The 14,874-nt window shown below is 28.4% G+C and overlaps 1 protein-coding gene across 1 annotated transcript; it reads left to right on the plus strand.

Annotated features, from left to right (window-relative positions):
• Positions 1-3,169: 3,169 nt before the first annotated feature.
• LOC149032139 (RNA exonuclease 1 homolog) lies at positions 3,170-4,360 on the plus strand. The gene has a single exon (XM_089173994.1). It carries the CDS (start codon positions 3,170-3,172, stop codon positions 4,358-4,360), a length of 1,191 nt encoding a protein of 396 aa, XP_089030120.1.
• The last annotated feature ends 10,514 nt before the right edge of the window (positions 4,361-14,874 follow it).

Consider the following 14,874-nt stretch of genomic DNA (forward strand, 5'->3'; position numbering starts at 1 on the left):
CTTCTTACCTCATAACCATTCCTATTTATATTATCTTCTTGGCACTAATCTACCAATAACAAGATACCTACTGTATATCTTGAAAAAAAAAAGGTAGAAAAAAACCTTCAAATGTTATTACCTTTTCCCAATCATGTAAAAGTTTACTACTTCTATCTATTATTCACTCAATTATGGTTGGTTCAAATGAAACCCCTACTCTTATCCCTACTTCAAACCTTTTTGTTTTAACCTTAATTGTTTAACCTAACATATTAACCTAAGATTTGATGTTTTTATTTCTATCTCTTTTTAACTTTCTTATACTGGCCCAAATGAAAACCCCTATTCCTGTCAATTCTATTTCTTACATTTTTATTTTAAATAACCTAATTATGTTAACTTAACAATAATTATAATATCAACTTTTAACATTAATTTCATTTAATCAAAATCTATTACTCATTTATTTATAATAATCAGATAATGATAATAATAAGAATAATTATAGTCAAAATTTATTTTTAGGCTTATGATTAAGTAGTGAAAATATATATAATTTAGGGTGGGTCAAAAAAATCAATTATTTTTTTTTTACAAGTGACATGGAAAAATGGGTTGCTAAACACCTTAAAAAAATTCTCACCAAATATGAGCTCTTAATTTTAATAGGATAGATATTCAGAGACAGAAATGTGTACACATGAAAGTTTGATGATGAATATCTATTGAACGCTTAATTTAATCGCCAAAACATAAGACACCATTTTTATAGAGCAGTTAATTTCCTACAAAAATTTGTATTGCGCATTTAATAATAGTCATTTATTGTCGAGTTATAAAATTCATAAACAAAAATGAAATTTGTCTAAAAATCATCAAATTTAAATCTTCAATATCATCCAAATGGTGAGGTTTACGGAAAAAATATAAGATACCTTTTTTGTAGAGCATTAAATTTCCTACAAAATTCGTCTAGAACATTTTTCTGTACAATCAATAAATAATGAGGTATGAATTTTATTCTATTGGACTGAGAAGAAAATAAAAAACTGCGATGCGGAGGATCTTCCTATTAAAATTAAGAGCTCATATTTGGTGAGAATTTTTTTAAGGTTTCTAGCAATCCTTTTTTCCGTGCCACTTGTAAAAAAAAAAAATTAAATAATTTTTCTGACCAACCCTTATATATATGATTTATATATTAACTTTTATCATTTAATTTTTTTTTAACCAAAATTAATATCAGTTTTTTTTTAAACTTTGATATGAAATTATTTTGATATAAATAATAAATTAATTTCTTTGAAAAGTATATTTAATATTTATTTAATTATTGTTCTATATTTTATTCCTTTTTTTTTTTGGTTTGTAATTGTTGAAGTATTTTTATCCAACTAATTTTAAGAAAGGTATGTTTAAAATAGGAGAATATGAAATCTGGGAAAGAAATCAGAATTTAGAGACAAGACAAATATTTTGTTTAAAAAATCAATATTTAATATAAAAATTGTATTATTTAAATATTTTTTTTTGTCATGATTCTATACAATTCATTAAAATGAATATCAAAAATACATTATTTACATATTTGGTTGTTCTTATGATTCTATACAATGCAAAATAGTTAATATCAAAAATATATTATTTACATATTTGGTTGTTTTTATGATTCTATACAATGTAAAAAAGTCAAAACAACAACAAACTTCACAATATAGATTGTAAAATATTTGTGAGTATAAAAAATTGAGAAAAATTTACTTACAAACTAACCTATCCACCTATTACTGTAAAACTAAAATATTAAAAATATATTATTCACATATTTGTTTTTTTGTTTGTTTGTTATGATTCTATACTATGCAAAAAAATTGATATTAAAAATATAATATTTACATATTTAAATTGAACGTATCAGGTCTAGTGTTTGAACAAAACAAAACAATGTAATCAACGTTATTGTCACTGTTATCTTCAACTACTTGTGTCCAACATTCAAGTAGCATCTTAATCCCTCTATTGTAAACTTCTTGGGTATTTTGATTCCAAAAATTTAGTCAAGGTATTCTTGAAGAACTATTCATTATTGAAATGTTCTCCAAGAAGAAAATTTTGCAGAGAATGAATCAAATGATAATCAGATAAGGCAATATTTGCAGAATATGAAGGTTGTAGAACTTTCTATCTTAACTGGTGTAGTTTTCCCTTCATGATTCTTGTACTAATCGATTGTGCATAATTGGGATGAAGAATTACGTCCTTCCAATTAATCAGCTTGGGTTCATCTTCTCAAAGTTCAGTCTAATCTTTTCAATTGTGGACTTTACTTGACTTGTAATGGTTTGGTTTGCTGATAAGAGTTCTTAATGAAGAATTCTTTTAAAATTCAACCAAACATACAACATTACTTTCTTCACATCCAAATGAGGCTTTGGCTTGAACTGCGGTTCTTCTCTTTTGTCCAACAATTGTAGCAGTCTCTTCAAATTAACATAAAGCTCCCATTCCTTCATCTCCATTAACAATTGGCTTTAAAAAAGACAATCATTTTTGAATCCATGTGGAACCCACTTTCCAAACTTTTGGACCTCACCAAGTGACTGCCATTGATTGCAAATAGTTTCTTGTGAACAGTTTAAAGTTGTCAGAAGCTCTTGTTGCGTTACATGAAGAATTCGAATAAAATCTAGAGATTTTAAACGAATACTAAAAAATGACACTATGTCTAGACCTGATGTTCACTATACAATAAATATTACGCTAATATACTATACAATACATTATACAATATGTGAAAAATACCCTAATAAATATTATACAATTCAATTAAACTATTATACAATATTTTTAAACAATTTATGTACAGACATATAAATGTGTTATCTATTCTATATATGTACATTATGTGTATATATATGTTATCTAATCTATATATGTTGTATTATGTGTATAAATGTTTTATCTATTCTATATTTGTCATATTGTATATATATACATGTATGATATATAGATTTACATGATAGCAAATGTGATAGCAATAGTGGAAGATATATGTACAATATTTCTGGTATCATTTCAATTATATTATTATTATTATGCTGATAGTACTTTTTAACCATAATAGTCAAACTATGCAAAACCATTTTTGAATATTAAAGATGAGCATGATAATATATCAACAATTAGCATGCCATTGGATACAACATCGGTAATATCGAGCCAATGTATTGAGAGTCAATCAATGGTAGTAATAGGAAACAATAAAACTAAGGACAAACATCAATTTGGAAAAAATGTATGCACATTGCAGGTTTTAGACGCGTATAACGACGAGAAAGTAAAACTTCTAAAGAATACCGACAGTTTGTTTTTAATTCTTTTGTCATATGTGCATACAATAGTTCAGTTGATCGAGGCGAATTATCCATATAGAATAAATTTAAAGAAAGGAATTGATGTTTGTCCTGAGACCTGGACTGTAGAAGTACCAAATAATGATATTTATGAGATTCGTTGCACGAAATGTTATAGAGATTTTTATTTGTACAAGCACGGACTCATAAATATCAGCGAGCAATGTAATTCCCACAGTTTAGGTTTAATAGGTAAGGGCAGTAGAACATGTTGGGAATGTTGCAAGACAAGAATAAATACAGTTGGATGTAAAAAAACAAAAAGTCACAAATGGGGAGTGTTCCCCAATAATAAAAATATTTATATAGATTTTATAAAAACAAAACAGTCCGAAGATAAAAAAAGTAATTACGGGATTTACGGGTTAGATTGCGGTATGGTGACGTTGGATAACGGCGAGTTTCGTTTGTCAAATGTAGCGTTGGTTGATGTCCGCGGTGAAATAGTTTTTTATTCGTGGGTGAAAATTGACGAAACCTTACCAAAAAATCTGGCCAAATCGACGATTGAAAATATCAAGAATGCGACTATGACTTTCAAAATGGTTCAAAAAGAATTATTAAAAATAATATCTGCAGAGACCATTTTGATCGGTCATGGTTTGGAGAATGATTTGAGAATTTTAAAAATGATACATTACAATGTAATTGACACATCGTTATTATTATCTTATAAAAGCGGATTACCGTATAAGTATAAAATACAAGATTTGGCCAGATACTTTTTAAAACGGGATATTCAATCGGGAGTCCACTCATCCGTTGAGGATGCTGCCACATCAATAGATTTGGTATTGTACCGGCTTTACCACGACGGTTTCAATGGGGATGTAATACAGAATGCAGAAAAAAAAATAGAAGAAATAAAAATCACAAACAAAGAAAAATTAATAGAGATTAAAATTATAAAAAAAGAGGAGGAAGATGCATCAAAAAAGGAGAATACATTAAAAATTGTAAAATAACATAGAAATGATTTCAACAACATTCTCAATATGCATAAATTATTATTTAATTTATTTTAAAAATGGGGATGGAATAGAGAATTGAGAAAAAGAAAATAAAAGAAATAGGAAAAAAATTAATGAAAATCACGAAAGAAAAATTGACTGAAATTAAGATGTAAAAATATATACACTAAAAAGTAACCGAATTGAATATAATTATAAAAAAAAAATTAAGGGAAAGCATCAAAGGGGAATGATATATATATATATATATATATGTATATATATGTATAAATAAATAAATAAATAAATAAATAAATAAATAAATAAATAAATAAATAAATAAATAAATAAAAATATATATATATGTAAGTTTGGTCTAATCCAAACTATAGCGCGACACGTCAGAGGTCGTCCCTGCTCGACACTCATGCCAAGCGAGGTACGCGCAGTGATCCCATTCGTACGATAGTTATCGTACACGTCACATAATTTGAAGCCTTGTACGATCCAAAATCCAAAATGATAATTATAATAAAGTCAAGCTGTACTTGTTGTTGATTCAGGTAAACCTGCGTACAATCTTGTATTATAATTATTCTAATCGCTCTTTGAATATGTATATAGTGTAAATATATTTCAGTTATTACTAGCATCAACCGCAGTACAATTTATTGGTGACGTAGTTTCCAAATTTCGTAAGACAAGGGAATTGTCTTATATATATATATGTATGTATAAATAAATAAATAAATAAATAAATGAGTAAATAAATAAATAAAATATATATATATATATATATGAAATATTAGATAAATAAAGATATATAAGCGATTTATAGTGTAGATATATGATACATGGTTTGCATAGATATTTTTGAAAATAAGAAGTACTATCAGGCATAATAATTAATATAATTTATACTATTTACCAAATATAAGATGATAACAGGTCCAATGTTCCAGAGGTGTCGTTGTTGTTGATGTTGATGTTAAAATCTAATCAAACCACTTCATAAGACATTAGCAACTTTGCAAAACCATTTTTTAAGCCAATTTTCGAATAAATTAAATAATAATTTATGCATGTTGAGAATGTTGTTGAAATCATTTCTGTTATTTTAGAATTTTTAATGTATTCTCCTTTTTTGATGCATCCTCCTCCTCCTTTTTTATAATTTTAATCTCTATTAATTTTTCTTTGTTTGTAATTTTTATTTCTTCTATTTTTTTTTCTGCATTCTGTATTATATCCCCATTGAAACCGTCGTGGTAAAGCCGGTACAATACCAAATCTATTGATGTGGCAGCATCCTCAACGGATGAGTGGACTCCCGATTGAATATCCCGTTTTAAAAAATATCTGGCCAAATCTTGTATTTTATACTTATACGGTAATCCGCTTTTATAAGATAATAATAACGATGTGTCAATTACATTGTAATGTATCATTTTTAAAATTCTTAAATCATTCTCCAAACCATGACCGATCAAAATGGTCTCCGCAGATATTATTTTTAATAATTCTTCTTGAACCATTTTGAAAGTCATAGTCGCATTCTTAATATTTTCAATCGTCGATTTGGCCAGATTTTTTGGTAAGGTTTCGTCAATTTTCACCCACGAATAAAATACTATTTCACCGCGGACATCAACCAACGCTACATTTGACAAACGAAACTCGCCGTTATCCAACGTCACCATACCGCAATCTAACCCGTAAATCCCGTAATTACTTTTTTTATCTTCGGACTGTTTTGTTTTTATATAATCTATATAAATATTTTTATTATTGGGGAACACTCCCCATTTGTGGCTTTTTGTTTTTTTGCATCCAACTGTATTTATTCTTGTCTTGCAACATTCCCAACATGTTCTACTGCCCTTACCTATTAAACCTAAACTGTGGGAATTACATTGCTCGCTGATATTTATGAGTCCGTGCTTGTACAAATAAAAATCTCTATAACATTTCGTGCAACGAATCTCATAAATATCATTATTTGGTACTTCTACAGTCCAGGTCTCAGGACAAACATCAATTCCTTTCTTTAAATTTATTCTATATGGATAATTCGCCTCGATCAACTGAACTATTGTATGCACATATGACAAAAGAATTAAAAACAAACTGTCGGTATTCTTTAGAAGTTTTACTTTCTCATCGTTAAAGGAATCTAAAACCTGCAATGTGCATACATTTTTTCCAAATTGATGTTTGTCCTTAGTTTTATTGTTTCCTATTACTACCATTGATTGACTCTCAATACATTGGCTTGTTGTTACCGATGTTGTATCCATGGATACACAATCTAATGATTGTGTATCCAATGGCATGCTTATTATTGATAAATTATCATGCTCGTTTTTATTATTTGAAAATGGTTTTGCTTCTAGCCATGTTTGCGTTCTTCTTATGAAGTAGTTTGATCTGCTGTCAACTTCAATTTCTTTTACTTCTGTAATTAAAAAAAAAGAACACAAAATTAAAAGAAATTCTTATTAAAATTGATATTCTTAATTTTTATTTTTTTTTATTTTCTATTAACACGAATTATTTTATTATCACTGTATATATATTGCAAATGTTCTATTCAATATGAAAAAAAAGAAACGAAATTTTTAATAAAATTATTATATTTTTGTCTTTTTATTGTTTAATTCTGTAATTTTTTTCTTATTTTTTATATTAATTGGAATTATTTAATTATTTTTTTTTATTAAAATATATATAATTAATATTATAATAATACTTTGAAAACGTTCGAATTATATTTGCATAATATTTTTTTCTTCGCTGTCCGTTTCGCGAATCAATTTTGCAATTGTTTCATTTCAATTGTTTTATAATTTTAATTTTTAGGAATAAAGAACATACGACAAAAGTACGAACAAGATAATAAAACAAAAATAAAATAAGACGAACGAAAAGTTGAGATTAGAAAAATAAGCCTAGGTCGAGTTCAAATTTATGTTGATCTATACGAGCACTGTTGCTTCTTATTCTTCTTCTTTTTCTTCTTATTTTTTGTCTCTTTTTATTAATACAAAATATTTATTCATTATTAATTATTACGAGTTATAGAAAATTGACGATTTATTCTAACCCCCTACATTCACCTTTTACTTTTACTTTTCACAAGTTTATTTAACGAGTTGAACTTATTAATAATATTGCAATAAAATTATTCACAATAAAATAAGAATATAATAAAGAATAATTAAAATTTATTTCAATTGTTACGTTAAATCGAATACTTTTTGTTTCTAATTAATTCTCCGTTGATTCTTTTTTCTATTTTACATTTTTTTTTGTTTTTTTTTGTTTTTGCAAAAAACAAAACATTAAAGAACGAATAAATAACACTTCTGTTCGATTATTATTTCAACACTTTATTATTATATTTTCATGTTGAATTTTTTATTACCGTTAACAAAATGTTGTTCAAACGAAACTATTAATATTGATTTCGAATAAAATTTATCGCGAAACAAGAAGAAGAAGAAGAAGATGAAGAAGAAGATGAAGATGATGATGATAAAAACAAGAAAAAAAATTGGACGAAAAAAAAATACCAAATCTAAATTTTGATACGTAACCTAATATACTTTAAATGATACAAAAAACATTGTACGTACCTTCCACAATTGTTTCACTTTTTTCAGTTTTGTCTTTCCGGGGATTATCTTTCTTGTTCTCCTTATCCTTTTTCTCATGTGAAGTCTTTAATTGTTCCGTTACCCGGTTGTAACTGTTCCAACACTGTTTTGTAAATTTCTTTAGAGACGTGCATCGCGTTTTCGAATCTGTGCTCGTATAACTCGGCTCTTTAAAAACGATATTAATCGTCGTTTTTAACGAGGACTGCACCTCGTTTTTCTCTTGTTTCTTCTTGCCTCTCCTTACTTTTCGCCCGTTTGAACTCTCTCTAATATTATTCATTTTGGAAGTTTTTGACAAACTAATCTTTTCCTTAATAATTTGGTCTTATATACCATCTTCTAGGCACGATTCTACCAATAAGAAGATACCTACTGTTGAACTTTAAAAGATAGATAGAAAAAACCATTAATTTTTATTACATTTTTCCCAATCACATAAAAGTTTTCTATTTCTATCTCTTTTTCACTCAACTGTGGTTGGTCAAAATGAAATCCCCCTACTTTTTATACCTACCCCTACAATTTATATTTTTCTATTTCTATCTCTTTTTCACTGAATTTTGGTTGGTTCAAATGAAACCCCTACTATTATCCTCACTCCTAACATTTTTTCTAACCTAATTACTTTTATTTAACATCTTTACCTAAGATTTTATAATTTTGTCTCAATCTCTTTTCAACTTTCTTATACTGGCCCAAATTAAACACCCCCCCCCCCACTCTTATCATCTCTAGCCCTACAATTGTTTATTTAATATTTCTATCTCTTTTCATTCAACTATTTTGGTTCAATGGAAAACCTTTACTCTTAGCATTTCTATAATTAACATTTTTAGGTTAATATTTGTATATTTTTTCAACTTTCCTATGCTGCTAATCCAAATGAAACCCTATACTCTTATACCTAAATCTAAGTTCTGTTGTTTTTTTTTTTATTTTTATTCATTTTCAATTTTCTCAATGCTGATCCCAAAAAAAACTTTTTATTCTTATTGTTAGTCCCATTAAGAATTTTTAAAAAAGAATTCTTTCTATTTTCTCTTGTCTCTTTTTCTTTGATTGTAAATTCATCTTCTTTTTTTTTTTTTCTTTCTTAATGTTCTTGGAATTCTTTTTCACATTTAGGGTTTTTAAGAATCAAACAAAACATCTTTTTTCGACAATGCTGAATAAAAATGTTAATTCTGAAAAAGAAATAAAATCCAATATTTTCTTCAAGGTTAAAGAAATCGATTTTTACCACATGCTGAGTTTAATTGTTAGTTGAAAAGATAAGAAAAAACTTTCTTTTTTTTTTTTCTTTTCAAACAACCATTAAATAAAATCCCATAAGGTCCTAATGAGGTCCTTACCGTAACCTATTTTTCCTCTTTTTTCCTTTTTTCGTCTTTCATATTAAATTATGTTATTATGTATTATATAAAAATGTACTATACATATATATGTATATATAGATACTTTATATACTACCATGTACTGTATATATTCCATAAAATAATAATTATATCTGTATTTATTCATTTTACAATATTTATTTGAATTTATATTAGATGTATAAAACAATTTGTTTGTACTGTTTTTTTTTTTTTTTCTATAAATTACTGTAATATTAAAAAGTAATGGTAGAAATTAAATACATCATTTACATTAAATAAATTTGATCATCTATTAACATAATAAATCCATAGAAATATTAAACATAATGTTAACATCAAATAATTCTCGATTAAAATTCTTCTGTAAATGTCTGATGTTTTAATTTTTTTTTTTTTTTTAATATATACAGAATTTTTTTTTCGAATATTCATGATGAAGGGGTTAAGAAGAAAACGTTTATATGAACACTGTAATTTTGGTATGGCAATGAAAAATTAAAACATTTTTAATTAGGCAATATTTGATTTCATTAATTAATGTAAATTTGTGTCAATGATTATTTTTGATCATTTATTTATTTATCATTGTTATTTATTTAACATTGAAAGACAATTGAAAGGAAAACTCACTTTATACATTTGTGTTTAACATCAAAAGGAAAACATCTATAAATCAAAATCTAGGCACCATAAAATTGATTTAACAATATTAACAATGCTTTATTGTTAAGTTTTTCAGAAAAGTGAAAGTTTCAAAACCATTAGTTGTATCTTTTCAAATGTTTTTTTATTTAATTGTCCCATGTTTCGTGTTCCGTGAGACAATCAAAATGGCCGGTGGAACTCTCTTTCAAATCTTACAAAGAAATAGAAATGTCTTTTTATTCGAGTATCTTTTCTAAAGATCGATGAATCGAATTCATTATTCAATAGTTCTTTGAATAATATGTCATAAAATATTTTTTAATCATTTTCAGACAAATACATTTTTTATCTTTTTTAGATTTCTTGATATTTTTTTTTTTTATTATTATTATTGTAGAAACTATTTCTTCTTTTATTTCGGATATTTTTTTTTTTTTTTGAATACCTTTTCTTTTCATATAGTTTTCAAGAATGAAATACAAACAATTTCTGAATAGACCATATGTTTAAAAACTTTCTCTCAGTACAAAAAAAAAAAACAAAAAAAAGGAAAATGCTTTTCGAACAAAAACCACATCGAATTTTTAATAGAAAATACAAGAAATGACCTTTTTTTTTTTTTTTCTTCCATTAATCATAAAATACATTTATTTCAATCCTTAACCTCTCTTTCTTTTTATTTTCTTTTTTATCCTTTTTTTCGTATTAACAATAGATTTTGTAGGCATTTTCAATATACCTATTTATACGAAGCCAATTAAAATGACTATTGTATACAAAAAAATACGTTTAATTATTATTAATATAATTAAATAATAAAATGTTTATTTTTTTCTTTCTTTTTTTTTTATTAAATATACTTTATTATTTTAATATTTTTTATACATTTTATATATTTTATTTTTTATATTATATACTTAACACTAAATATACTACCATTTTCAGTATACCACATATATTTCTACCACACTAGTCAAAATGACTAATATATACATAAAAATGCTTATTGAGACTTCCAATCTTTATTCACTTTCAAAAAGTAACGAAAAAGGTTGAACAATATTAATTGTAACAGATAAATGGACATATACACATTGTCAAATAGCAAAACGCTTAATTGTTTACAGTTTGTCGGTCGCAATTTGTACATGTGAGCCATTTATTTTGAAAGTAGCCTAACTCAATTTATGTTCGAATCGAGATATTGAAGGATTGGCATTTAAATGCAATTAAAAATATGCCTACAAGATACTAATAAGTCATTTCTTTTTCCTTGAGATTTGTTTACTCGGGCGCTCAGTCTCTGGACCATTGTACCCGGGCCCCTTGCGGGGAAAAAACCTATGACCATAGCGGTCCCGCGGGCAGCCCCGACTCCCTTGCAAAGCGCAGGAGTCTGGCCGCCTCTGAGCCCACTAGGTCGAAATTGTTGTCGGTGGTCCCAAGGACATCATTTCTGACGTCCGCGAGCCCAACGCATTGAGTTATGAGATGGAGGGGGGTATCCTCTCCTTCGCCACACCTGCCGCAGACCGAGTATTGTGCAAGGCCCAGTCGCGTAAGATGCTTTCTAACATTGGTGGATTGGTCTAACAACGTTGAGAAACGAGCCATATCTACTGTCTTTTTTCATTTTGCAAATTTTCAGCAGTTTCCTCTTGTTTGCGCATATTCTTCCAAGCAACGAAGTATTTTTTGATCTCAATTTTAAATCCAAAGAAATACCTGTTAAAAAAATATTGGTTATTACGTATAGATACACATACACACATGTGAAAAAGGAAAATGATGTTGGAATTCGATGATTTATGGTATTTATTGGGGGAGTGGGTTTAGATCGAAAGCAAATAGTTTCCAACGTGTACAAAATCAAATCAAAATGACGAATAAAGTAAAATAAGATAAGTATGTAAAAAATATTAATGTTCGAATTGGAAAATTCTAAATTCTGGAATAGTTACATCAACATCAAATATTTTCAACATTAAAGAAAAAATATCAACAAAAAAATGCATTAGAAGTGAAAAATATTTAACATTTATTTTCTATTGTAAGATTTTTTAAAATTATTATTTTATAGTTATCATATATTTACTGAATTTTTTTATTCAAAATATTAATAAACATTTTGATTGAATTTAATGACAAATTATTTGTATAGAAACAAAAGAAAAAAAATAACCCGCAAATATGGCCACCTATGGCCATCTATTACCTTTTTTTGGGAAGGGGAGTAGAACCCTACTCAAAAACTGGTTCTACAAAAATTCAATGCTGGGATACTGTAAAGTGATCTTATCTTCTTCTACCAATCACAGCTACTAACTCCCACTTTTCTCCTCCTACATCCGCCATTTTTAACACGTTTAGTGCTACGCCCACCATCGGTGGCGGTCATTGAACTTTCTGTTTATGCCACGTTAGCCATCGCTGGCTAAAAGCGTATAACATGATGTTGCAAAGCGACGCGTGTTGCCTCACGTTGACTTTCTGAAAATGAGCATAACGTTCAACATGTTAATTCTGAAACCATTTTGTGTCGAATGACAATAAAAAAAACTGTATCTGATGATAAACACCTTCTAAATCACTGGTCATTTAAAAAGGCTTTCAACAACGATTTGAAATTAATTCAAATTCAAATATTTTTCGATGACGTCCTCAAATGGTATGAAAGTGCACGACCTTTAACTATCAAAAGTCTCATAAATTTACGCGTAACATAATAACGATAAGATTATTTTTCCGAACTTAAAGACTATGTAATATTTAAAACTTTCTTATCCACATTATGGAAGTGGGCCACGGACCGCTTCAGGGATCTCTGGGTGCAAGGCCACGATGAATCTTTACTGAAATGTGGACATTCGTTATTATATTTGGTCATTAAATATGAAATATCTGATTTCGAGGTGAATATAATCCGAGTAATCAGACATTTCATGGTTAATAACCTAATAGATAATATAACCATGTGACACCGCCAACACGTAATTATTTATATAAAGTTTTTCTTATCTCTCTTCCCCTTCTCCTGATCCCTTCCCCTAGGGGGGTGGGCGGAGTTTCAGTCTTTAGCGGCGCGCGTTATGCAACGCAAAGGTGTCGCGATGAAATTCGGGCGAACGGGCGTGCACAGGCTGTGCCGTATAGAAGACTAGCTCCTAGGCGGTCTCTTTGGGCGAGGCTTCGGGCGACCTTAATGGCGTCTAGCTTTGCCTAGCAGTCTAAATGCGGGAAGTTTGCATGCTACTCGGATGTAGCGTGCTAGTATGTGTGGATCTGGTCAAGCGCGCCATTGGGCGGGGATTAGGTCACCTGTATGTATTGCATGCTGGATGAATGGTCCTCCCATGTGGTGTTCGCAGACACCAAGGGAGGCGTATGTAGATGAATGAATTTAGGTTCTGTAGCAAGCGGGGCAAATCAAGTCTAATTGTAAGCTCATAAAAAAAGGGGGAACGTCCTGTTTGAATTATTGCCTCTTGCATTGTACCGGTCTTGCGTAAAATTGTTCAACTATTAAATGGATTTCACCTATACAATGCTTCTCAAGTTTGCAGATATAATTATGATTAATATTCATAATAATGTTATATTTTATCAGGGAATAATGTTTTTGTATTATTATAATTGTATTTTAACGGGATATATTTATATTTCCGTTATTAACGACCCATAATACAAGTTGTCCATGTAAAAGGCGCGTATTATTATTACCGAGAATTTGAATTATATTGCATGAAGTTGTGTACGTATATGGCTACTCGTGCCGAGCAGCACCGTCGCCGTCGAAAGAAGACACTATAGGGGAGGTTTGAATTTCACTAGACGACTGGCCCGCCATCTTCCGGCCGGCGCTTACCAACTACCGTCGTGATGTACGCATGCGTAGGCGTGCTCGGGCTACTCACTAGTATGACCGTCCAACCGAGCTGACGTCATTTCGCATCGAGTTGAATAAGGAAAGTATAATGGTATCATAACCTGCTTTGGTAATTTCTACCTGGTTTTTGACCTATCCTATACTCCTCGCTGAAGACAAAGCTAAACGATAAAGAGACTTATTATTAATCTCCACAGTGATAACAATTAGAAGGCCTTTCAAGTCTCTACACATATTTAAAAATATCATTCAAAAAATCGCTATCGATAATCATTATTAATTTTTCTATAGATGGTATATGATTAGTTGTAATAAATTTAAACAAAATTGTCGAACATTTTCGGTCGGTAAGTCATAGTTGTAACTCTTAAGATAAGTTACCATCAGATCACTAATCGTCTTATCGATATTTTTTATTATTTTTACTACCTTTTGTATCATCATGCGTTCCTCTTACAAATCTTTCATTTTTCTGACGCTAGAAAATTATTTTAATCATCGAAATATTTTAATTATTATATAAAGTTAGAAAAAAACGACGTTACAATTTTGATTCATACATGAAAATATAAAAAATGCTAAAATTTAAATATAATAATCATATAATTCTATTTATTACGAATATTATTTGAACAATTAAACATTATGTACTATTAATATTAAAATAATTTTGATTAGAAAATTCTTTTAAATGGAAATTTGAACCTCGTAGTCATCATTGTGGAAAAAAGTCAAAACAATTACATTAGAATGAAAAAAAAAAATGTAAAAATTAGAACGTTATAAACTTACCTTTATTTTATTAGGAATATTTTTCTCGTAGATGACATGCGCAACGTTTTGAAAGTCATATAAGCAAGATGTAATATAAGAATTTTGACAACATAGGACAACTTGTCAGTCTGAAGGTGAATTTCGAGTAGGATGGTTCTCCTAACATAAATTCCATTTATTTCAATAACA

This window comes from Polistes dominula, unplaced genomic scaffold (genome assembly GCF_049000335.1).
Source record: "Polistes dominula isolate Pdom_NZ unplaced genomic scaffold, Pdom_raw_medaka contig_75, whole genome shotgun sequence".
In the NCBI taxonomy this organism is placed as follows: Eukaryota; Metazoa; Arthropoda; class Insecta; order Hymenoptera; family Vespidae; genus Polistes; species Polistes dominula.

Coding starts and splice junctions, on each gene's coding strand:
- LOC149032139 (XM_089173994.1), top strand. CDS start 3,170: ATGCCATTGGATACAACATCGGTAATATCGAGCCAATGTATTGAGAGT.